The sequence below is a fragment of the Sycon ciliatum genome, chromosome 1, assembly GCF_964019385.1.
Source record: "Sycon ciliatum chromosome 1, ocSycCili1.1, whole genome shotgun sequence".
NCBI lineage: Eukaryota > Metazoa > Porifera > Calcarea > Leucosolenida > Sycettidae > Sycon > Sycon ciliatum.
Genome location: NC_088643.1, coordinates 91,448,626 through 91,475,494, shown reverse-complemented (window position 1 = coordinate 91,475,494; position 26,869 = coordinate 91,448,626). Strand labels below are relative to the sequence as shown.

The 26,869-nt window shown below is 47.9% G+C and overlaps 1 protein-coding gene across 2 annotated transcripts; it reads left to right on the top strand.

The window, feature by feature from the left end:
• Positions 1-295: 295 nt before the first annotated feature.
• Positions 296-17,984, top strand: LOC135806447 (uncharacterized). 2 transcript variants are annotated; one of them, XM_065320633.1, is made up of 11 exons: positions 296-479; positions 3,016-3,198; positions 3,876-3,956; positions 4,666-6,486; positions 6,931-7,018; positions 7,559-7,670; positions 8,024-8,105; positions 9,598-9,671; positions 11,251-11,355; positions 12,293-12,436; positions 17,338-17,984. In XM_065320633.1, exons 1-11 carry the CDS (start codon positions 409-411, stop codon positions 17,406-17,408), a joined length of 2,832 nt encoding a protein of 943 aa, XP_065176705.1. In that variant the 5' UTR covers positions 296-408; the 3' UTR covers positions 17,409-17,984. The 2 variants fall into 2 exon arrangements, with proteins under 2 accessions (XP_065176705.1, XP_065176706.1); XM_065320634.1 differs by lacking the exons at positions 12,293-12,436; positions 17,338-17,984 and adding an exon at positions 10,490-10,544.
• Positions 17,985-26,869: the final 8,885 nt, after the last annotated feature.

Sequence of the window (26,869 nt, the reverse complement as noted above, 5' to 3'; positions counted from 1 at the left end):
TACTATACAAAATATGGGTTCACATACATTCAAATGGGACTTCGGTTATAAGGACACTTCGCGAATAAGGACACTTTTCTGATGCCCCGCCGAATGTCGTTATTGGCGAAGTAATTAGTTGACTCGTACTCTTGCTTTTATTGGACATGTACATGCATGCAGCAGTACAGTTGGCACGTAAGCTATATAGCGCTACGGTCACGTCAGTGACGTCATGGCATCTACATGAGTAATAATAATGACATGACCGGTCGACCATGTACCAGCACTCCAGCAGTCAGATCATCAATGCTTCAGTTTTTGCGAGTGGATGGAGCGTACAGCTCAGACGTTTGAAATATTCTTCTGCTTTCGTCTTTCGAATGGTTTGTGTGGACATTGAATGGTAGAGTTATTAGTAGCTGCTCTATGACTCCTTCGGAGAACAACTTTCTTTTCGCGTTACGTCTGGAACTACATGTTTTCAGTACCAACACAAAGTGAGTCGTGCAAATCCCATTGTACTTCGTGTTTCCTCCATTTCCAGACAAAGATAATTATAGTGAATGAATGCCCTTCATGGTAGATCGTGGTTTCCTAGATGTGTGTCTGTGTGTAACCGGCTGCTTGGCCTTTCCAGTGCACATGTTGACAGCAGATGTGTTGAACTTTCGATCTCCATTGTTTGTTTGGGTTCAAAGGGAAAGGGAGATACTTACGTTTCTTTAAAAAGATTCATAATGCAGTTCTAGTAAATGTACAGGTATTTCGATACATTGTTATGGTCGTGTAAGGATACATGTAGCTGTCATGTATCCGTGCAAGCTGTGCATAGAGGTTATGCAAATGATATTGTAGTAAAATGTTTATGCTTTGTATTGATTGGCAAACCAGTCCATGTCATGTGCCTCTGCCACTCCTTGTCGTCAATCGACATAAAAGGATCATCTTACTGGTTGCATGCATTCTCAACTCTAAAGGGACACACCATAAACTTTCCATGAGATTGCATTCTTCTAAACCTTTGTCCTTTCTCGAAGACAAAATAATCCCTGAGAGTACTTCAAGAGCAACCTTCAAAACTAACTGACATAAAAAAGGACCACGCATGCCTAAAAGTGAGCAGGCTGTGCCCAAAAAAGGATAAAATCGCAAACAATAATGCAAACGTACTTCGGACTTTCTATAATGATGTTGAAACGCATGTTCGAAGTCTTGAAGCAGCTGGCAAGAATGTACAACAGGCTTGTTCCATTGATAACATCCAAACTACCAAAATCTGTGCTGGTGCAACTAGAAATTGGAAAATCATCAAATGCATGGAGTGTGAAAAGCCTGCGAGATGCGCTCTCGGCATACATCATTGCACGCGAGGCAGCTGATCAAATGTGGGGGGGAACACAGTGAGATCGGAGTAGGATCACTCTAAACAGCGTACAGCACGCACAACAAGCTCAATTGACGCTCACGCACACAATGGTTCAAAATCAACCTCGTTCAACCGTGAAGGTGGAAAATCCAGCTCTTGTAGTGAATGCCGGAAATACCAAGTCAAACAAACCAGTACATTGCTGGTTTTGCTCAGGGAAACATTTCACGGATGAATGTACCAAATATTGTACCATGAAGGAACGCAAAGAGAAAATCGGCAATCGGTGTCATATCTGTTTCAAAGAGGGACACAATGCTGATTTATGTCCAGATCCATGGCAATGTTTTCACTGCAAGAAGAGATCACATCACCGCAGTATTTGCCCAGTGAAATTCCCCGATGCGACTAGGCAGGGTACCAGTATGGTGACATGTGACAACATAATGGTTGAAAAATGGGCAAGGGATACTACAATGTGCTCAAGCCTGTTTTACCCATGTTGAGGGAGGAAATGCAACCCGTGGCCATATGATGTTTGATACTGGGTCTACTCGCACTTTCATTTCTGCTGAATTGTGTGAGAAGCTTGAACTGAAACCGTCTGCATGGGATGAGGTAGCCATGGCTGGCTTTGGAGATACTGAGCGTAAATTAGAGCACTACCCTAGGGTCTCTTTCAATGTGAATCTCCCAAATGGCAAATCAAAGGAAATTGTGGCCAATGTGAAGGACTTGATCACTTGTCCGACCAGAAGAATCCCACTCAGTCCTGAACATTCTGCAATGTTGAACAATGCTCGAATGGCAGCACCTGTAATCACTGGCACTGAACATACTGCAATCGATGTGCTTATTGGGGTGGATTACTATTATGAGTTAATTCAACCAGGGTGGGTCAAATCGTCAGACAATGTGATTTTCTTGGAATCTGACTTCGGGTTGATTCCCACTGGAAAAGCGGTTTCAGACGAAGTGGATCATAATGCTATTTCTAGTTCTTGTGAAAAGGCCAACCCCACCGAAATCCCGTTTGATCTCAAATCCTTCTGGGAACTCGAGCACATTGGGATAACCGATCCGTCAGATGTAAAGGATGATGATGTTGCCATGGCCCATTTCAATGCCCATATCCAGTTTAATGGAGATCGGTATACAGTAAATTGACCTTGGAAAGATGAGTCGGTTCAACCCCCAGACACCTACCCTTCGGCACTAGGTCGTCTGAAGTCACTGATGAAAGGCCTCGGCAAAGATCCGGAAATGGCCAGGAAATACGATGAAGTTCTCAATGATCAAGTGAAGAAAGGCATTATTGAGGAAGTGGAAGGTGTGGATTGTCACAACAACAAAATTCACTATCTACCACATCATGCAGTGGTAAAGGAAAACAGCGAGGCAACCAAAATTACGGGTTGTTTTCGATGCCTCAGCGAAGACCAAGGCGCGATGATATCGTCGTATAACCTCTAGTGGTTGCTATAGCTGACTGGATGATCTCATTATTTGACTGCCACAGATGCATGTTCGTTCATTGTTCAGCTTTTGCCTGTGCTCTGTACTGTCCTGTACTTCCTCTGCTGATCATTATACTGTACACTTAGTCATTGTTGTTGAACTTGCAATTATTTGGCCTGATTCTGTTTTACTTTCCGCTCCATGTGCAGAGAACAAAGCCGTTCTATTCTTCTCCTTCCAGCCCTCTCAAGCAGGCTAAGGTTCCTGACACACAGTGAAGTTGCTAATTGTACCGATTGTAAGCTTGCTACTCAGTCATTCGGTACCGGAGTGCAACGGCGAACTGCAGTATACTGGAAGTGTGCCGGAGCACAAATCCGAGCACGTTTGGAGTAAGTTTTTTTTACTAGAGTAGGGTTTACCACTCACTGGCATAGTGTGAGTGAGGAGATCGTAGACCCGTCCAGACAGGGTTTGCTTTGGCTCCTGCTCTACAAGAAACGGGGCGTCTCTAGCTCTGTAAGTTTGTATCCCTGGTGATGTTTGTGCCTGGAGAGCACTATAACTTATAAGTGGTGCTCTTCAGGCACAACCTTCCTGAGCCTACTCAAGCCCAGCTGATATGGGGTGAATTCCCCGAAACACGGTGTATTGAGCAGGGAGTGGTGCTTTCTTGCAAGTTTGCCAAGTCAAACGCTAGATGGACTTCTCGTGTGCTCTGGATGGTAGTCATGAGTCAGTCAACTAGCAAATCAAGTCTGCTGGAAAAGCACGAGCTCAAATGTTGCAAGCAACCTACTTTCTTCTTACTCACCGTGTGAAGTTCATCCATCATCCGTAGAGGGCTCAATTTGCCAAAGGCAACGAGCGGAATACACAGACAGTGTCTGTGTACTGTTTGTGTACTTTCTTACTCAAATTGTGATCCCGGAATGAAAGTAGGGATTGACAATAGAGATTGAATAGGCATATACATGTACATTACATGTACATGTGCAATCATTTGTATTGAGTTTGCCCATCATGTTGAACCATTTCATCCCATTTCTATGTTTTTGCATTACTACAGAATGGCAGATGACAACGGTGCTGCCAACACCAGTCCTGCAACTTCGACTATTGGTGGATCCACGTGCGGTGGCAATGAAAGGTATTGTGCATTACCTATTGCATGTGCATGCTTTTCACTACCACGTGTACATACATGTACATGTAATGTGCATCCCACACAGGAACCGTGCAGCTGTAGTCTACACGTAGGTGATCTGCAATGACAAGATTTCACATGATCTAATTATACAACAGTGTACCTGATTATACAACAGTGTACCTGGTCTACAGGAGATAGCTACACGTAACCTTTTAATTAAAAGCAACTTGCAAGTGCGGTTTCTCAGATGACAATACCTGATGTTGCTTTTCGTTTCAAACGAGTCGTGCACATGTACGCCCATCCTTTTTTTGTGGCTGAGAAAGATAAGCCTAGGGCCCTTACTTAGTGCTCCGAAGCGGTGTACAGACGGTGAAATCAAGACAAGCAAGACAAGCCACTATCACTGCCCACTGATTATGTGACAGTGTACATGCATGTCCTGTGGAGAGCGGGCATGGCCAAATGTTCCATGTTTCCGTGATTATAGATCGTCCCCTTTACACTAAAATTGAACGTCAAAGAACGTTTTGCGACTTACAATCGAGTGTCAAGTGATTACATTGAAGCAATATCACAGGGACCTGTAAATATGTGTGCTATTTAGAGTCGGGTGCGATCTGTCCTTTGCTACTAGTATTCGGGGAAATACCAGTGTACTCCATGGCGAGTGGACATGTTTGCTCTCTTCTTGTTCTTTTCTTCGCAGGGAAAGACGACCATGTAGATCCGGTGCTCAAGTGTACGTGCCACCTGCTCGACGGTCTAGCGCACAGTCCGCACAGCCCGCAAAGTCTCGGCCTGAGCAGGCATTGTATGTACCGCCTGCTCGGCACTCCTCTACTCGAAACGGTGACCGTCAGCAGGATCCAGAAGTCACCACACCATCAGCGACGTCACCTTCAGGTAGAGAAAGGCCTAATGGAAGGCACAATAGAAGACGTAAAAAGGAGTCAAGTAGCACAGCAATAGATCAAGATGCAGACATTGCAGCAGCACCAGTAGCGGCTGCACCCGCAGATAGAAGAACTCGCAGGCACAAACCGCGCTCTAGCGCCGATAGAAATGCGTCTACCACCCCTGTCTCAACTGCAAGTGCTCACTCATCATCCTCACTTTATGTAGATGTCGCAGACACAACGGTAGGCGCAGACACAACGGTAGTCGCAGACACAACGGTAGTCGCAGACACAACGGTAGTCGCAGACACAACGGTAACTGAGCAGCAAGTTGGTGATGAACCCCCACCAGCTTGTTCTCTTGATGTTGATGTGCCACTAGATTTATCAAATAGTCAATCACGTCACGTGGCAAAAGAGCAAACCAGCATAGCCTCCACTGCAGTTGTTGCAAAGGCTACAGCATCCGCTGATGAAGAGCATCGGACTAAGAAACGAACCAAAACACCGTCTAAGCGCAATGCACAGGGAGCTAGCAAGTGCGCGCCTCATCCAGAGGCAGACATGTTGAAAGAGGAAGGCTTGCACAAGACACGCTGGCGGAATGGAAAGAAGGAGTTGATTGCTGATAAAGATGTGTCCACCACCCCTGTTCTAGATGCAAGTACTCACTCATCATCACCTAATGAAGACAAAGTCGCGGTAGTCACAGAAACAGAGGTAATCGAGCAGCAGGCTGGTGATGAACTCCAACCAGTTTCTTCTTGTCATGACGTTGACCTGCCGGCAGGTCTGTTAACGTGTGAATCACATCATGTGGCAACAGAGCACACCAGCATAGCCTCCACTGCAGTTGAGACAGAGACTACAGCATCCGCTGATGAAGAGCACCCGACTATGACACAAACCGAGACACCGTCTGAGTGCACTGCACAAGGAGCTAGTAAGTGCGCGCCTCATCCAGAGGCAGACATTTTGAAAGAGGAAGATTTGCACAAACCACAACAGCGGATTGGGAAGAAGGAGTTAATTGCTGATAAGAGTGCGTCTACCACCCCTGCCGTAGATGCAAGTACTCACTCATCATCACCTAATGAAGACAAAGTCGCGGCAGTCACAGAAACGGAGGTAATCGAGCAGCAGGCTGGCGATGAACTCCAACCAGGTTCTTCTTGTCATGACGTTGACCTGCCAATAGGGTTATTGACTGGTGAATCACATCACGTGGCAAAAGAGCAAATCAGCGTAGCCTCCACTTCAGTTGAGACAGAGACTACAGCATCCGCTGATGGAGAGCACCCGTCTATGACACAAACCAAGACACCATCGGAGTGCACTGTAAAGGGATCTAGTAAATGTACGCCTCATCCAGAGGCAGAAATGTTGAAAGAGGAGGGTTTGCACAAGACACGACGGCGGAATGGAAAGAAGAGATCAAGCGGCAGCGTTGCTGAAAAGCCACTGAGTCCGTTGGCTGAAAACCTCCAGCAAGAAGTCCATGCTGCTAAGGAGTCAAGTCCTGCTGCTGAGTGCACTGATGCCAGTGATGTGGCTAAACCATCTGTCACAGAAGGTGTGGATGCTGCAAGCACATCACCGGAATGTCAGCCGGCTGCCTCTGCAACTAAAAAGTAAGCTGTAAGGTCACATGTAAATGTGCAGTGTCTGGATTAAAGTGTATGCGTGTTCTTGGTTTGTTATAAAACTGCCCGTAACTCTTGTAGTTCCTGTCGCAACAGATGGCAGACTAGCAAAAAAAGAAGATGAAAAAAGCATGTCCTTGGTTTGAGGATATTTCGCCTCTTTGTTTAGTGGTTAGAAGTTGGAATATTGATGGTGACTTAGTGATGTGCCTGTTCATTCTGACGAAGTAAAATAAAATATACCAACCAACCATGTGCACATGTAAACTTTTTACTGTCACTGGCTCATATAGCTCGCATGCTATGCTTCACTGCTTTCCGTTGTTTTACCTGCCTATACAGTGCCTGTATGAGAGTACCAGTTAGTTTTTCACTGTTGTGCTGGTAGTGTGTCACTGAGTTTATTTACACCGTGTGCTGTATGATTACTAGGAAGAAGAAAAAGAAGAAGGCCAAAGTGAAGGCAGTAGTTCCTGCGGCTGAGCCTGTAGATGACTGGGAATCGGCTTCTGTAGAACAGGTTAGTCATGATGCATGCTCAGCTGTCTTATATTAGGATGATTGTAGGACCAATTTTGTCTTGTCTTTTTGTTCTTATGATATTGCCATAGTGCCCTATCTTAATTTACCGCCAGGAGAGAGAAATGGCATGGTTGAGTGTGACTGCGGCCATACAGTGTTAGAAGCCGGGCGTACAAGTGCGACACATGGCCCGCACGGGTCAACTACTTTTGTGGGCAATTCGCTATCAATGGGAGGTCAAATGAGTGTGGATTGACTGCATGATGTGCACTGTATGTACAATGTATGTGTCTTACAGCTAGGACTCACTCATCTGTCCCACCTGCCAACATGACCACCTATCAGTCCAGGTGGCGGGTTGCTCTCATAGTACATTGTATTGGAAAAGAATGCCACTGATTGGCATAATCTTGCTGCTTAGATGAGTGCTCAATGTTCACTCTTTTCACAGTTTGTGCACGTGCGTTTGTGCATGACGTGTGTGTGTGTGTGTGTGTGTGTGTGTGTACGCGTGTATGTTGTGGATGTATACACGTAGCTCATGAGTGCATTGGATCTGCAAGGCAGTGTCGAGCCCATTCATGTCCACCTTCCCAAGAGTGATTTAGTGGAGGCTAGTGCAGTCCAAGAGCCGGACTACGACACTGATGGTGAGTAGTTTGTCTGGCATTGTCTTGCTGCTGCTGCTGCTGCTGCTGCTGCGTTGTGTGCATTCAATGTACAGGATTACAGGACATACGGGTATTAATGTTGTGCCTGTGGGGGTATAACATTTGTTTATTATATTATGGCATGCTCAACAGTCCGAATACAAAATATTATTATCTGTATCTCTTATAGCTGCCATTCATTAGACTTCTTTGCAATCGGCTCGACCAGTAACTCTGAGCTGCGCTGTTGAGACCTAGCAAGGTCGAAACAGCTAGCTTTCCACAGGTTGAGATCTCTTATACCTGCGTACGACTGTGTTCGTCTGCTGCTGTGGGTGTTCCACTGACTGTAGACTTTGGACATGTCGTGGAGGTGTACGACTTTGACGTCAGTTTCAAAACACAGCACATCACCACGGCCATGGCATCTGCATCGTGAGTACCAGCGCTAGTCCCCCCCCCCCCCTGAATTCAGTATAGTTGCAGATTTAAATACTCTTCTGGACATCTGAGATCTTCTCCATGGGTAGTCCTACACCACCATTCCCATTGCAAACTTCACAACAGTAGGATGCCAATTATCCGCACCCCTCTGAGCGCAAGGCAGTCTCCACGGGGTTCGGATGAGGAGTGTGTTCAGATAAGTGGTCCATCACTCATAATCTACAACGTGCTCATTCCCTCATGTTTTCATCAATTCATTCTCTTTTGAAGTACTAAGAAATAATGGCATGAGGATGTATTTTAATGGCAACCTTCTGCTATACATCTTGTGCACCTTTTGAAAGGTGCTGCGGGTGGTGAAAATCAGCTAAAAACTCCTTTTGTCCCTTTGACCCAGCTCAAGGAGACATTTCGGATGACCGATCGTTGGGATAGTTGACGTTTGGATAGTCGGCATTATATAAATTAAATAAATTTCACGGTTCGCGTGAGACTCGGCTGGAAGCCGGGTTTTCCGCATCTGCCGTGGGAACGCCACCACCCTCTAGGATCAAGGCGCAGATGCAGCGCCTAAACGGTGGGAGGTGAGTAGATCAGACCCACCACCAAGTGGTCAAAGACCGAAATCCCATTAGCTGCATCCGTGTTACCCTCGTGCCAAGCCACGCGTTCCCAATTAACTTTGGGTCGCAGCACGGCTGGAAAAATTCCTTCCGCTTCCAAGCAGGACTTGAACCTGGTACCCTCTGTTTCTCAATCATGGTCTTAGACCATCCCACTATGCCTGCCTGCTATTCTACTATACATGTATTGTGTCTCTGTCGATACTCAGCTTTGTTACGACCCGCTTACTGATAATGAAAACCGGTTTTGAACGATTATTGTCCACATTTCTTTTATTCCATTTTCAACTGCTCACCTTCCAGGCAGCTTTCATGTCCACATACTATTCACACACTCAATAAAGTAATACATGTAGTGATGTTCTACTCTACGTTAGGAGAACACGACGCGAAGAATAACGGGGACAATCTTCACATTCCCGTAGCGTAAAGGAAACCTGTTCTGCTCTCCTTTCACATGAAATGTGCACTGGGAATTTCCCGTTACAAATTTGGCAGTTTTCTGCCTGATTCAAACGATACCCAGCAGATCCTTATGCATTCTCTTTGCGTGAGCTACAATGTAGAGAACCTCATCTCCGCGTAGAAATCTGGACCCAAAACATGCGAAGCCGTAGACTCTAACTCAGACACCTGTTCTCTACGTGATTTCTCTACGTTTCACGTATAACAAACCTCACAAATGTTCGCAACACAGCTGGTCCTCTTCATAGCGGTTATAAAACTGTTGTCTCCCAAATCACGTTTTCATTAGTTGAGGGCGTTGAAAAGGGGAAACCCCACTTTACTACAGTGAATAGTGTAACGTTTAGTTTCAAAGCGGCTGGTTTGGTGGTGGCCTGTGTGTGTTTTGATGGCAGGTACACGAATGAATTTCAACTCCGCTGGGTGGACGACACACATTGCTTAGTTGCCTTCTCCTCACAGCAAGCAGGTAAGAAGAACTCTGTGAACCCTAAAATATCTCATACAGATTGTGCTACTGTCCTGCCCTCAGCCGCACCTCGACGCTCAACACGGAGGCAGTTACGTGCATTTTCTCTTGGAAATAATTGCCTTTGTATATGTTACGTGTGAGCCTTGGTATGGAAGAGGTTGGACTGTCTGTGATTATATGCTTTGGCGTTCTCTTGAGAAATGGAATTTTGCCAACACTGGAATTGACTTTTGAAGCTCTTGAAATGGTTTATTCACCCTGCGTGTATTTTTTTAATCCTTTCACGGTCTCGAAATCCAGTCAAACTACACGCCAAGCATAAATTCGACATCAAGCGTGCCAATCCAGCGCAGCAGCCCAGCAAAAGTGTCCAGTGCTTTATTCACAACAAGAAATAAGATTCAACAGCCATTTCTCTCTCCTTGCTCGCATCGAGCTCATTTTTTTGTGAGGAGCCCTGCAAGCCCATGCTCTCATTTGAATCAGTATCTCTAAGGCAGGGAAACCCTGTCCTCGAGACGCAGCTCACCCGCTCAAATCGTGAATGCGCAGTGGCGTAGATCTGTGTTTCTTACCCGGGTGCGTACTGCGTGAATTCCACTGTATAGTTGGTTTTTTTGCATACTCTACTTCACATTTGACAGCATTGCTTTCAAGGGATATGGAGGTGTCGAGAGGTCCATGGCTAGAATGCTCGTGTTGTGGAAGCATCTTTACTGCCCGACTCCCCATGGATGTGCTCTCTCGCCACATCCTCGCGATCTAAGCACACTTGTTTCGATTCGTTTCACTCAAACACGCACACACGTGCACAGCTCGCAATGTGGCATGGACGGATTTTGCCACTTGTGCTGGATGAGTAGATGGATGGTTAGTGAGAGGGGTTGTCTTTGGGTTTCAATGCGGGCTAGTCGAAGTGCACTTGGAGTTCTCAATCGATGAGTTGCACCACACTACCCGCACATACTATTACTTCAGTTTTGCGAAGCGCTTTCCACTTCCTTCCTGCTTGCACATGCTTTTTTTGCGGAATTTTTGATCGATATGCATGTACGCTTTCGCGGTCCAGATGGCGCAGCAAATTGCCGCAACTCCCATATTTTTCAAGTTGATAGAGCTGTGCTTCATCCTTCAAGCCCAAACCGGACGTACGAGTACTGGTACTGAACTTCCATCCTACGGAGATTTTTTAAACCCTTTAGCAACGCTGCATACAGAATTGCTTTCCAAGAGATATTGCGCTCTACGTTTCGGTTTCGGTTGAAATGAAACTATTTCTCGGATTTTCCTCATTTGTTGAATTGTTTACTTGAGGCGTGTGGAACTGCATCTTGTGGTTTGACTATGTGCACTTTAGTATGAGAGGCAATTCCGTGCATGCACATGTGTGTGTGTGTGTGTGTGTGTGTGTGTGTGTGTGTGTGTGCGTGCACGCGCGCGCGCGCTCGCGTTTATGTGTGTGAGTGTGTCCCTGCATGCATGCATGTGTGCTGGACTGGTCATTTCGGATGCAACTGCGCGTCACTAAATCTCCCTTTCTCTCCACTTGCACTGCACTGCTGTTGCTGTTTTCTAGCTCGAGAAGTACTGGTGTCTGCCGTCAATGGCATATGTGGTGTGAGAGCGCGTCCACTATCACAGGCATGTGCAGCATCCAGAGACAAAGCAGCAGCATCACCTGGTATGTACTTCGTAGAATATCTCAGTGTGGAAACGTGATGGCCATGCTTGCTGTTGATGAACATATACATTGTACATTGTAATGTCAATATACAATACAATACTGGCTGTGAAATTTGCACTCATGAATAACCCGTGCTGATAGCATTAGGTGCTGCACAACCGTGTGCGTATAGTACTACGGACACTGTGCTGTGTACTTACACCTGGTACATGTAATCTGCTCTTCATTGGAAGAAATATCCCTGGCCATGACTGTACTGTGGTATTGCATAAAGATCTCTATCCTCGTGAATAAGTTAGTCTGGTCCTCCAGTGTACAGCGCGGTGTTTCAGTGCACAGCACGGTGTTCCAGTGTACAGCGCGGTGTTTCAGTGCACAGCACGGTGTTCCAGTGCACAGCACGGTGTTCCAGGGCAAAGCACGGTGTTCCAGGGCAAAGCACGGTGTTCCAGTGTACAGCACGGTGTTCCAGTGTACAGCACGGTGTTCCAGTATACAGCACGGTGTTGGTGCACGGGGCTAGGTCACTCACAACGCTGGATTTCAATGAGCAGCTCTGTAGTATCCCAATCCCGGAACTTCTCATCATTCAGCTCCTTGTTTAGCCGTATGTTGTACTGCTAGGCCGATTGATGCTTGGTTTTTCGTATGGGAAATGCTTCGCACTGCGTATGGGAAATGCTTCGCACTGCGTATGGCGGTGGTAGCACTCTGGGAGAATAAGTTGAACTAAGAAGTGCGATCAACGGAAGTTGTAAGTCAGGCTCAGCTCTATCTCCATGACACAGGTGTTGTGACACGTTTCTCGCGTGCCACATTAAAAAATGTATTATCAATTGGGGTTTAGATTATCGCATTGCAAGGCAGAAATAGACAATTTCGTAACTTCCCTTCTAAATGCTGTCCAATGCTCACACTCTCTTCTTGTTCTTAGACTTCATAAATTCGAGTTTTGGCCCGCGGCCGGAGAAGACAGCAGCAGTTGCCCGCCGTCTGATCTCCGGTGCTCTAGGCGTGCGTGTTCCTGTTTCCAAGGAAGATCGGGAGAAGGAGAGGCAGGCGCTGCACGATGCAAGAGGTAAGAGCAAGATCCACATTTAGTATTGCTAGAAAATGAATGGCTACTGGCATGCAGTAATGTGTGTATTAGAGGAGCTTTCCATCCAGTTTCTGTTTCTCTTTTGTGTTGATGGTGGGAAGCTGCCCAGCCCCAAAGCTTGTCTTATACTTCGAAGTAATATTACCGTATGTCAGCGCCTTTAAAGCCATGGCCTTATATTTGAAACACCGCTGCTTTCCTAGATATTTTAGGTGCAAAGTGACTCACCCACTACTCCATGCCATAAAAATCAAAGTCCACACATCAATTTCAATCTAAATCTACTTGTTCACCCTTCTTGCTGGGCTGTAAGTTTGTAAGCATGGTACTTATTCCTCCATTTTTACAAAACATACTTCAAATGGCCTGGGCCTTGATCTGAGCAGAGCTTTTGATACGGTGGATCGTCGTAAGCTGCTCGAGGTCATGAGAGGTATCGTCCTTCCAGATGAGCTCTGCATGATACACCACCTGCTGTGCTCGACGACCCTGGTCGTCAAGCTGGAGGGCGCCACGTCGGACTGCTTCACCAGCACCATCGGCATTCCTCAGGGCGATGGTTTGAGTCTGCTATTGTTTCTCTGCTACTTGGAAGCTGCTCTGAGGCAGTGCAGACAGCAGTTCCCGGAGCGACCCCTAGCCGACAGTACTATTCCTCACGAAACTGGCTACGCTGATGACGTGACGCTGATGAGCACTAGCAAGCAATGGTTACAACTGGCCCTGCCGATTATCGACACGTATTCGCAGACTGGCATCTGAAACTCAACACAGAAAAAACAGAATGGATCCACCTCACCCACGACAGTGATGTCTGGAAGTCTTCCAAGCAACTGGGATCGCTGCTGGGGGGATGTAGCGGATTGTGAGCACCGGATACAGCTTGCCTCGACAGTATTTGGTAGAATGTACTCACTGTGGATCAAACGTGAAAAAATCAGCGAGAATCGGAGGATCAAATTATACCGTGCATTTGTGAAGCCATGCCTAACCTATAACAGTGCCACCTGGGGAATGACGAAGGCCCTGGCGAGTGAGATTGACAGATGCCACAGACACCAGCTCATTGGCATAAGGTTCCCGAACAGGATATCGAACATCGACCTGTACCAGCGCTGTCGGGAAGAGCCACTGTCAGCCACCATCAAGAAGGCACGGCACGTATGCGGATGCTGGGACATGCACTGCGACTGTCGCCGGACACCCCAGCGCAGCAAGCCATGAGTGGGTACTTCACTCCACAGCAACGTGGGTACAAGGGCCGGCCCAGATCGTCGCTGGTCGGCACCCTGAACCAAGACCTGCTCAGCAGAGGCAAGCCGGGCCTCTCGAGCCGAAGCCACGGCTGTGCGTGTTCTACGCGTATCTGTGTTGTTATTATTACTTCCTCCGTTAACAAAAACTTCGTGATGGAATTTTGAGGGGCTGATTTGGGCACAAACTGCCGTGAAATGAGTCGCAATTACTTTCGTGGCCTTCCCTGGCGTGCCTTGACAGAGGTACGATGCAAGGAAAGCGACCTTTCACCACAAGCCGAGCGGAATCGATGGTTGCGCTGTGGAAACATAGGTGATGATAGTCATGGCGAGCGAAACTGAAATACCACTTCTCCATGGGAATACTGCGCTGCTTGGCCTCTCTACTACTTTAGCACTGAGTAAGTTGGAGAGTGATAGAGAGCGATAAAGCAGAGCAGCGAGCCCCCACAAAGAGCGAGTGAACAAGGAGCTGCTCCGATCGCACGGCTCAATGAAAATAATTTTGAACTCAAGTTCTTGTTCAACCTGCGCAAAGCCCAGATTCGAATGCTGATGGCCATGCATTCTTTCAGAAGTCTGCAGTCCGATGCGAGTCTCGTGGCTAAAGAAAGTCGACTGGACTTGCTAGCCGCTGCCGTTCAGTGCTGGTATCCACTAGAGAAAATCGAATCAGTTTGGCTGTGCCTTTACTCCTCGTTTCGTGGAGTTCTGAAGAGCGAAGATGAAACCAGGGAGTCGTAAAATATTTTTCACGACTCCCTGGTGGAAACGAATAATCGCCAGGCGGATCACGCAGCTTGAAAGCCAACTTACTTGAACGACGGTGACATCAAGGTCAGCGGTGTGTGATCAAAGAAGCCGAGGCAAAGCTGACACGAGCTGAACAACGACTCAAGAGAGATGACGACGCGCGTACAGCAGATGGCGACTCGCGTGCAGAAGATGACGACAGCGACGCAGGTCGAAAATGAATCGAGCGAAAGCGACGCAAACTGATCTCTCTGCTCATTCCGCCAACAGTTTCTCTTGTAAAGACGCTGTACATAGGCTGAATCAACTTCGTCCAGTGATTTGCAGTCGATACAAACAGTTCTTGACCTGTTCTAAGCGTTTTCATATCCATCAAAATCCATCACGAAGTTTTTGTTAACGGAGGAAGTATGATTCTTTATTCCACTCCAAACTGAAAAAAATAAAAATAAATTGGAGGTGTTACACTAACTGACCGGACTTATCATAGCCAAAGGTAAGCAGCAGAGAATAATATATGGGAAAAAGTAAGGTAGAGGGAGAGGGAGAGGGAGAGAGAGAGAGGGAGGGAGGGAGAGAGAGAGAGAGAGAGCGAGAGAGAGAGAGAGAGAGAGAGAGAGAGAGAGAGAGAGAGAGAGAGAGAGAGAGAGAGAGAGAGAGAGAGAGAGAGAGAGAGAGAGAGAGAGGCGCATGTGCCATCACAGGCATTAAAGCCCATAGGTATCATGACAAGTATTGCAAAAAGGGGAGCATCAGAACTTGGCGAAAATTCAGGCCGGCAAAGCTCATCACTGGACACAATCTCCAACTCCAACAACCTCCAACCTGCCCACAGAAAAATCAAACACGAATAACCACAGAAATACCACAGTGTTTCAATTACAAACTAAAGCGAATACAGCAACATACAGAACATAAGAAGACCACCAAGGACAGCGAAGAGCCCTATGCAGTACCCAAAACGGATCTTAGAAGGGCCATCGAGCCAAGGATAGCTGCCTGCTGCAGTTCATGATGGTGCCGCTCTTCTCCACATAGCTGCTTAATTGAGGTAGCCGCTTCCTTCGTCAGGCCACCAAGAGCACCAACTATGATGGGCACGACAGACACTGCCTCTCGCTGCCAAATCTGCCTAATTTCAACTGCGAGGGCTAAGTACTTCGCTCTCTTCTCAGCATGTTTTAGTGTTACTCTATGATCCAGTGGCACACTGACATCAATAAGTTGGATTGACTTGCCATCGTCCCACACAAGATCCGGCCGATTTGCTCCAACCAACCTGTCTGTAGGGATTGGCATTTCCCACATTAACTTACGGCCTTCACTGTCCTCGACGTAGTGTGGCAAGTGGCCCGGGGGAGCAGGAGATACCAGTTTGTAGCGATGACAGAGTGTCCGGTGGACAATAGCAGCAAGAGATTATGGCGAGTAATGTATGCCGTCCGTGCCAACATGGGGCAACATGCCAAAATATGGTCAACGGTCTCCCCCGGACCTCCGCACAAACGGCACACGTCAACCACGGAAGTGTCCCCAATACCCGACCTCTGGTAGTTCCTGGTATTAACCACCAGATCCTGAGCAGCAAATACGGATGACTCAGTGGATGGACGCAATGTAGGAGACTTTAAGAAGTTGAATGAGAGAGGCATGTCCAATACACCGTCACTCCTTTGCCAATAGCGACCATGCAGGGGATTCTGCCGCAGAGAAGCTTGGGTGGTGGTTCTTATAGCAGACTTAACAACATCAGTTGTTGCACCTCCGATGTCCGGGATGTTGAAATACTCCATAGCCGTGGCTGCCTGGGAGATGATTGACTTTGTAGGTGGAAGATTTTCATGAGCATGCAGAGCAGCAATCAGCGGCAGGTCAGAGTGCGCCTGGAGATACCTAGACAGGCGGATGTATTTCCTCTCCAGCAGGTGCTCAACCGATTCAATCCCTCGGCCGCCCTCGGATCTCGGCAGGTGAAAGCGGATGGTGGAAGATCGTCGGTGGTGTGCTCCCACTGCGCGAAGCGCACTTCGGACATTCCTGTCGAAGGTTGCAATAGCATCCTTCGCCCATGGCACAATGCACAAGCCATACGACAGCACTGGGATAACATAAGAGTTAATAGCACGAGAGAGGTCGCAGGCATTGAGAGACGTGTGGGCCACCAGCCGCAATCGCCTCCTGAACTCTTTGGTGGTAGCCACCTTAACAGACTGTTCCGCCATGCCAAAACACTCCCTTATGCCAAGGTAGGCATACACGGAGCCGTCCGCCAAGGAGGCAATGCTGGAGGCTTGATCCACAATGACCGTTGCTGGCTGATCCGGATCAACAGAACCATGTGGGCACACAAGCCTAGCACACTTTGCTGGAGAAAGCTCCATTCCAATTGATTTCCCAACGCACGATACAATGTTAATCATTGAGTCAAGCTGCTTACTGGTTGCGGCCATCAGCTTCACTTCATCCATGTACCATGGGTGGGATATGGTTGTTGTCCGCTGAAGTCCGCGCGCATATCCAAAGCCACTTCTCTTGAGTTCACCTGATATTGGATTCAATCCTAGACAGAAGAGCAGAGGGGATAACGAGTCACCTTGGAATATGCCTCGCCGGATCGGTATTGCCTCACTCATGTCAGCTCCCAAGCGCAGTCGGGTACTATTATTATTACTTCAAATGTCATTTCTTTTATGAAGCCCATGGCTTTATAACTGAGACTGGCTTTGTAATCGAATAGACCACCATGGCTTTAAAGGTGCGGACATACGGTATTAGTTTGTTGAATGGAAACAAGGAAACGGTGGGGCACAAGTTACGCGTTAGAGTCTGAGTACTAGTCTTATTGGTTTGCTGGTTTGTGTTTATTTGCAGAGAGAAAAAGGGACCATGCGAAGAGGAAAGCTGACATCTGGGGTGACGATGAAACAGACCTGGCCACGTAGCTGCCATGTTTGCCGCGATACCGTTATCTCGAAATGTGCAACATGCTCCCGTCACTGTGATGTCACTATGATGTGATTAGGAATGCATGGCTGCCAACCCTGTAACGTTTATCGTTGAACAAGCTAGTGTTTGGACAGTGAAGAAGGCTGCGTGCTGCAGCTGCCATGCTCATACCCATGTGCTCTCCAGTGAAGTATGGCTCTCATCGATTTGATTTTATGCACGGAAGATGTTGCTCTTTGTTGCATGTGTGGCCATCTGTGTCCTTGTAAATACTGTAGTGTAATTCTGCGCATTGATGAAATGCATGACTAATATGGTACCATGTACACTAGAGTTATTTGTACATGAGTCATTTCCTGTATATACTAAGTTACTAACTTGCTGAATCTGTAAATAGTTGCTATGCACATAGATTGGCCGCATTCAGACCTAACTCTTGCATTACTCTCATTATGTAACACGCATTCCTTTTCTACCGTATCTTTCTGCCGGTCTTCTGCGATATTTCATGCAGATGGAATCATGATGGAATCCTGATCATTTGAATCCCAAGTTGCAGGGGAACCATTCTATTTTCCGGGCATCCGAACATGAACCTACAACACAATGCATGTCCAAATGGCAAAATGCTTGTTTTGACTACTGGCAAGAGTACATAACCCCCCCCCCCCCCCCCCCCGGAGGTTATGTACTCTTGCTACTACTCTCTAGTGTACAGTGTACCAATACTTTTACCAAGAGTACGAAAACCAGAGATGAGTGTGCAGCTCGGATGGGTTGCTGTCAAGGCGGAATTCCATGATTACATCATTTTAGTGATGTAGTGCGTACAAGCCACATGCGAAGAAGTGCTTGCTCTCCTACTGAAGTGAAGGTAGACGAGAGGAAGGCCACGGGTAGCGACGGAATTATTTCCTGCTATGTGTTGCGACACTGCGCTCGGGTCCTGGCCCCGTCACTGACTATCTTGATGAACGCGTCACTGGCCATGGGAAAGATTCCGATGATGCTGAAATTGGCCCATTTTCAAGGCAGGAGACCCCGAAAGTGCCGAAACTACCGCCCTATATCTTTGCTTCCGGTTGTTTCAAAGATCCTGGAGCTGGAAAGGATTGCGCATAAAAGGCTCTGTGTGCTCCTAACCGAACATGACCTTCCTGCCGAGCAATTCGCTTACCGAGCACACCACTCCACAGAGGACGCAGTCTTGCCGGCTGTGGATCAATTTTACGAAGCCGCAGACCAGCACCTGCATACCGGCGTGGTCATATTGGCAAAGCTTTCGACAAGGTCCAACATCAGACCTTGCTCCAGGATCTCTTCGAACTACTTGGTGTGACTCTACGCACCCACTGGACTGGTTTGCGGACTACCTCAGAGCACGACGCCAGTGTGTAGTTACTAGAGAGGTTAAGATGCACGTTATTTCCGACGTGACGCGCAATTTCACGTCAAATTTGGCGTAAAACTCCAAATTTCGACGTGAGCAGCAGGTCACTCGCGTTGATTTTTCGACGTGCGAGCAAATAACGCGAGCTGAACTTTCGTGTCACGTCAGAAATAACGTGCATCTTAACCTCTCTACTGCCAACGGTACACGCTCAGAGGAAACAGCTTGCACGTGCGGTGTCCGATATTATTCGCGATCTATACGAGATGTGTCGCATCAGTAGCTGACCCGGTGCGTACCCTAATGTTCGCGGACGACATCATACTGTACTTGAGCCACGCTAGCGCTCACGCCATCAACATCACCCTTTCCGCAGCAGTGTCGGCTGTCGCCAGGCTACTCGATGCCAAAGGGCTTATCCTCAACACCGGAAAGACGCAAGTGCTTGCAATCAAAGCTGGCCGGCAGGCACACCTCGACCTCCACATTACTTGCACTGGCACGCCTCTTGCCCGGACTTGTACAGCTCGCTACCTCGGAGCCACTTGCACTCTGGACGAAAATCTTCGCTGGTCACCGCAAGTCACCTCTATCGACTATCGTCCGACGCACGGCTAGGAATCTGCGGATCCTCCGCCAGATCCGGCACTGCCTAACAGTGCGGCAGGCGATCCTGTATTACTCTGCCCTTTACTTGTCATACCGGACAATCTATATGCGTCGAATGCGTTTCTCCCAGGACTGTCCGCTGAGCAGCGGAACACAATAGCCAAACTAGATAAACGTTGCCACCGTTGCGTGTAGGCCTGGGCGGATAATGCTAGCATTTAATATAAGTAGCTTTTAATATAATAATTATTATAGTGTGCGATTCGCAACGAGCATTATTGATGTTTTGTAAAAAAAGGTTTTGTCGCGTGGCGTGGACGCTCGAGTGCAGTGGAACCGGTCCAAAGAGAATCTCGCTTGTTTGAAGAAGTAGCAGTGATCATGGCAGGAATTCCGGAAGGGTTTCAGCAGTCAGGGAAGTCAAAGGGCTTCCGGTAGAATATTCATGCTACTCCTCTACTCTAGTCACAACGAAGAGTTTTTGAGCTGATCGAACGGATTCCATCTCCTACACTCAGGGATGGCGAAATTTCTGCGCTAGCTGCTGCTTGCGGAAAATGGTGAAGAAATCGTCTCCAGTTAGAGTCGTGATGGCGATAGCGAGCAGAACCTGGACGACATCGATCCAGCCAATCGAAGTACGGAGATACTAGCTGTTTCTGGGCCTCACACAAAGGGAACATGCGCAGCAGAGCTCATACGTTTGCAGCAAGTTCACGAGGAAAAAGGCTTGAAGCGCAGTGTGAAAACTGTTTTGAATTTAAGTCCTTGGTGATGAAGTGCTACTGAATGCCAGGCGAATGAGCGAGCAGATCGAGAGGCCTCCACTTGAAACTTTCCTCGCTGGACAGCTAGCTGCAAGGGATTGTATGGAGCAATAGCAGCATAAAATTAGCATTATGATCATGATTTTCTAGCATTTTCCATGCCGACTACGTAAAACTACGAAACGCGCACAATACTGCCCAAACCAAGCCATTTTTCCATACTTACTAGTGGCGAATTGCTGGCATTACAGAGGAACAGCAGCATTATAAGTAGCATTATGATACAGTTTTTCTGGCACTGCCATTAGCATTATCCCGCAAAAATAGCTAGCATTATCCGCCCAGGCCTAGTTGCGTGGCGGATGAGCACCCATTGGCCCACACTCTTCCCCTGTACACCAGGCTGGGTGTCTGCCCAGTGCTGGAACGAGGGGAATGCAAGCTCCGACTCCTGACATTTCGAATCCGTTCTGGAATCGTCAGTGAGCTGTTGTCGTCCCGAATTGTATTGCAAGGCCCGCCGACAGGCATGACCACTCGAGGTCAGTTGGGACGCAACCTTCCCCTCCCCCACAGTGCTTCTGGCGCATGTCGACCGCTTCTAGCCAGCTGCCGACTCTGGAATAGCTTGCCCGACTGTATCAAGTCCATAGTATCTGTCCGTGCATTCAAACGCATGCTACGCGTATTTTACTTCGGTTAAATGTAGTGACTTTCGTAACCTGCTGATGAGGCTCGATAGAATCATGCTACGATGACCCGACTCGTAAATTTGAGATCCCTTTTTCTGCTCGTCTTAACCCAGCCTCCCCTCATTGCTACTTCCATTTTCGTATTTTTTTTCTCTTCATTTCTGACTCTTCTACTGGTTGTCCTTGCATTCATATTGGGCAGAACTGCCCGTTCTACATGCGATGTAAAATAAATAAACAACAACAACTCAAGGTTCTGACTATCTCTCCCCAGCAGCACGTACAGGAAGCAACAGTCAAAAGCGGCGACTGTCTCCTCCCTTCAGCGTCTTGTGCGCGCTACCTCGGCGTTCACCTTGACAATCGCCTAGATTGGGACACCCATGTAAACTATGTGGTCACCAAGGTTGCCAAGAAAATTGGCGGCCTGTGGCGGGCACGCCGAAGCCTATCAAGACGCTCTCGTCAGGTGTATGTGAAGGCGGTCATAATGCCCGACCTGCTTTATGGCTCCTGCTGCTTTTCAGCTGCAATGCGAGAGGGTCAACTGAAACGACTGCAAACCGCGCAAAACAGAGCCATCCGCTGTATCGATGGCAACCCGCCCCGGACAGCCATGCAGCCGCTGCTCACTGCTCACTCCCTGTACCGTGTCAGCGAGCTCAACAGGCAGAAAATATTGATCACCATCTGGCAGTGCATCCACGCCCACACCAGGCCTGTGCTCGCCCAGCTTCTGACCCCCCCCCCCCCCCCCGCACAAGGCACCCCTACCCGCCATCAGCAGTCAAATGGCCTACTAAGCCCCGTTTCGTTGCTGAGCATCATCTCGAAGGTGATGGAGACTGTTGTGAACAGCCAGGTTACAAACCATCTGGAACACCATCAGCTCCTCACCTCCCACCAGTTTGGTTTCAGGAGAAGATTGGGTACATCTGATGCTCTGCAGGCTCTGCATCATGCCTGGGTTAATGCTGTCGGGCGAAATGGAGCAGCTCGTATCCTCGCTGTTGATATTGCTGGGGCATTTGATCGCGTGTCCCATTTTGGTGTCCTCCATAAGGTACGTAATGCAGGAATCGCGAGCCACTCCACATATGGCTGTCGTCATACCTGTCATCACATTCATTACGATGCTTGGTGGGTGGCTATACGTCTACCCAGTATCCCATAACTGCGTGCGTTCCCCAAGGCAGCATACTCGGCCTGACACTGTTTTTACTGTACGTAAATGATGCACCCTCTGTTCTTGTGGATGATGCCCAGCTGGAGGCATACGCAGACGACATCACACTTTACTCCATAGTGTCGAATGGCAGCGCGGCAGGTGCAGCGCACTCACTGCAACTGTCAATCGATCGGCTGCATAACTGGGGCCAGAAATGGAAGATTGTATTTGAGCCCACCAATTCCCAGGCAATGACTGCAACGCTCCGTAGAGCTGACTTTCACCTCCCACCAATCATGTTTGGTGGAATACAAGTCCCCGAGGCAAACTTGATCACCCTCATAGGCGTCCTCTTTGACCAGAAGCTGTCTTTTGGGGAGCACCTCCGGTCTGTTGCAACCCGGGCAAGGCAGCGACTTGGTCTTTTGCGCCAGTCTGCTCATCTTCTCCCTTCGGCTGGGCGCATAACCGTGTACAAGGCATTCGTTCGTCCGCTGCTGGAGTACGCCCCACTTATCTGGATTGGAGCGTCATCCAGCCACCTCAGCCGACTGGACCGAGTCCAGCACAGCGCCCTCGGAATCATCGGTCCGGGAGCAATCCTGCCTAGTCTGGCAATCAGACGGACAGTAGCTGCCCTAGCTTGTTTATACAAGCTACAGGTAATTACGGGCCCACCTCAACTTCTCGCGGTTCTGCCAGCTCGCCGTCAGCAGTTGGCCAACCCGCGAACCCTGAGGGACCATGCCAGCGATGCTGGCCACCAGTTTCAACTGGAAGCCAGCCTGCCAGCCTCTACCCCGTTAGTCCTGAAGCGATCATTTCCCCACTGTGTGCTCCAACAGTGGAATGCATTGCCCTGTGATCTGCTCCTGCATCCTCCCCATCGCAGCCGAATGCAGGCATTCAAGACGCTGGTATACCGCTACCTGCGCGCCGAGAACTGGATGTGGGCTACTGACTCAGTCTAATCGCACCTATCTAGAATCTACATGTAGGTATTGCTCTCTTTTTCCTTGTTTTCTCTACTCTCTGTCTCTCTCTCTGTCTCTCTCTCTGGACCTTAGCAGCCATGACTGTGCAGGCTATGGATATTGCTCTAATAATTAAAAAGAAGAGGTATAGTTGATGTTCGGTCATGATGAAAGGAGAGGTGGAGCTATGGGAGAGATGAGCTGATTATTCGCAGGGTGAGGGTGACAACCATTGGACGAGTATGATCATTACGAAGACAGCTGAACATGATATTTTCAAAGGTAACTCAAACTATTAAATTTAGCAATGAATTTGTTTTACAAAAGCAGGCAGCAAATGAATAGAAGAAGTAATGTTTTCTCTTTTCCATGTTGACCTTTAGCATGCATGGACACCTTGGTATGGGCATACTCATGAAACATTTCATTGTACTTATGGCCACTTGAAAGTACGAAAAAGGCACAATTTTCTCAACTTTGAGGCTTCATAAGTACAACAAAGTGAATATGTATCCCCGCGTGCCAAAGCATAATATGAGGATTTTGCGAGCATAATGAGAGAATCCATGAAAGCACAATTCCATGATTTCGCGAGCATAATCCGCAGGAGCCTACCGCTAGACCTTTCCCGCATCTGAGGGCCCATCTCAACTAGACTCGTTCCATGCATTTGATGATGTAATTTGTTGATGTTCACCATGTCAAACGGTCATCGCTTTCATAATACTATTGGGCAGAACTGCCCGTTTGACATGCGATGTAAAATAAATAAACAACAACAACAATAACAACAACAACAACAACAACAACAACAACAACAACAACAACAACAACAACAACAACAACAACAACAACAACAACAACAACAACAACAACAACAACAACAACAACAACAACAACAACAACAACAACAACAACAACAACAACAACAACAACAACAACGGCTTTTGTCCCAGGTCACTCCACTAAACCACGGACAATGATGGCATTCCAGGAGCTCTTTGGAGAGATTGCGTTGATCTATTGGCACCATCTCTCACCAAGATTTTCAACACTTCCCTTCAGAGTGGTGTCGTAACTGTCATTCCACCCCAGCCCACGTTAGCCTATGTCCGACCCTTGTGGAACTCCTCTCTGTCAACCCACTACCGCCCAGTCTCCCTTCTGCCAATATTTTCAAAACTATTGGAGAGGGCTGTGCAGAAGCAGCTCACTACCTCTTTGAGTAAGACAAAAAAAACTCAACAGAGGGTTGGTCTAAGACCATGGTTGAGAAACGAGAGGTACCAGGTTCAAGTCCTGCTTGGAAGCGAAAGGATTTTTTCCAACCATGCTGCGACCCACAGTATACTACTCGTGGCCTGGCATGAGTAAAACATGGATGTGGCAAATGGGATTTAGGCCTTTGGCCTCTGGTTGGTGGGTCTGATCTATCCTCCTCCCCCACCGTAAGGAGCCGCATCTGACGCCTGATCATGGGGTGGTGGCGTCCCAAGGAAGCGGAAAGGTGGTTCTTGACCAGGGAGTTGTACGACTCCTTGTTCTTGACCTGCCCGGTACGCGAACCCGTCGAATTTGTTTACTCAACAGAGGATGCATTGTGCATTATGCATTGTGCCTGTTGACTGATAGCCTGCTTCATGGTCCATACAGAAATCGGTTCTTCAGGTTTGCGATTTTTTCTCGTAAAAAACTACCGCACACCAATAGCCATCATATGCTACTAGTTCATAATTCATATTCACGGCGTCGCGGGAACAACCCACTTTAGCGTCACACGACAATCAGAGCCGTCGGTAGACACATGGACCATTTTTGACGACATCCTCATCCTGTGGTCAGGGGTTTTTGTCGAGCACATGAATAACCTACTACTCCTCCGGTTCACCGTCACTCCAACAACGCTACCGGCAGTGTGACTACCTCGACCTCACAATCAGCACCAGTGCGGAATATCACCTCGAATCGGAACTATTCATCTAGCTTCTCGGCACAGTGGAGTCGATTTGTCTTACTGCTCAGCAGTATGACTATGAGTACCAACTTGGCAAGGCAATGTCCTCCAAGCGTGCAGTATCAAAGAACCAGTTTGCCGGAGCTGTGAAGAATCCGTCGGTGGAAACGGGACGGCAAGCTGGCGTTAAACAGATTTCTGCACTGTTGAAGGCAAACGATTACCCGCAAGCTCCTACCAAGTAGTTTCGATATGCCAAAGTCAAAGAGCCAATGGACCAACCTATCTTCGTGGAAAGCCCTCCCAATTCAAGGAATGGTCTTTTTTCGTTGGAACTAGCGGCTAGGGCATTGGGCATAACTGCGGGCCCAACAGCGGAACAGCACCAAAGTTCTTACCTACCGCCTACAGGGTGGGTGTTGCGTTGGTACCCTGGGCCCACTCCCCAGTCAGAAAAGGTGTGTGCCCCCTGGCAGAACCTCAATCCCCCTAACCCTGGCCCTGCCAAGAGTACAATCGACTCCACGTATAACGCGAATCATGAATCTTTCTTCAATTCTTCTTCTTCTTTTTCGTTTATAACGAACCGTATAAAATTATGTATATCTGCCTGGTAGGGCCGCATGTAAACCAAGTGCACTCATATTGTCATGGGTCACATGCCAGTGTTGCTTGTGAGTGCATTTCTGTAGTAATTTAACGTCGCACCACAAACAGGCCGTTTCGCCTCCTTTTATACTAAGTGCATGCGGGCGACAGAGGGAATGAGAGAGAGAGGGAGGGGGGGGGGCAGAAACTCTATTGCACAACGGTGTTCGTTACATCAGGAGTCGACTGAACAGAACCTCGGGGTTATGATTGTACTCTTGCCCCTAGCCAGTATCCAACCGTTTCGAAATCATCATTATAGACGAGGAACCAGCACACCCACACCCACAGTTATTCGATGACTAGGAGCGTACAACGAAGAGAGAATTGCAAGGGATTATGTCAGCAATATCACAACAGCAGAGAGAGAGAGAGAGAGAGAGAGAGAGAGACAGACAGACAGAGAGAGACAGAGAGAGACAGAGAGAGACAGAGAGAGACAGAGAGAGACAGAGAGAGACAGAGAGAGACAGAGAGAGACAGAGAGAGACAGAGAGAGACAGAGAGAGACAGAGAGAGACAGAGAGCCGCGGAGACAGAGAGAGACAGAGAGAGACAGAGAGACAGAGAGACAGAGAGAGACAGAGAGACAGAGAGACAGAGAGACAGAGAGACAGAGACAGAGAGACAGAGAGACAGAGAGACAGAGAGACAGAGAGAGACAGAGAGACAGAGAGACAGAGAGAGAGAGAGAGAGAGAGAGAGAGAGAGAGAGAGAGAGAGAGAGAGAGAGAGAGAGAGAGAGAGAGAGAGAGAGAGAGACAGAGAGAGAGACAGAGAGAGACAGAGACAGAGAGACAGAGAGACAGAGAGAGAGAGAGACAGACAGAGAGAGAGAGGCTCAGAGAAGTTCCACAACGGTCGGACATAGGCTAACGTGGGCTGGGGTGGAATGACAGTTACGACACCACTCTGAAGGGAAGTGTTGAAAATCTTGGTGAGAGATGGTGCCAATAGATCAACGCAATCTCTCCAAAGAGCTCCTGGAATGCCATCATTGTCCGTGGTTTAGTGGAGTGACCTGGGACAAAAGCCGTTGTTGTTGTTGTTGTTGTTGTTGTTGTTGTTATTGTTGTTGTTGTTTATTTATTTTACATCGCATGTCAAACGGGCAGTTCTGCCCAATAGTATTATGAAAGCGATTACCGTTTGACATGGTGAACATCAACAAATTACATCATCAAATGCATGGAACGAGTCTAGTTGAGATGGGCCCTCAGATGCGGGAAAGGTCTAGCGGTAGGCTCCTGCGGAT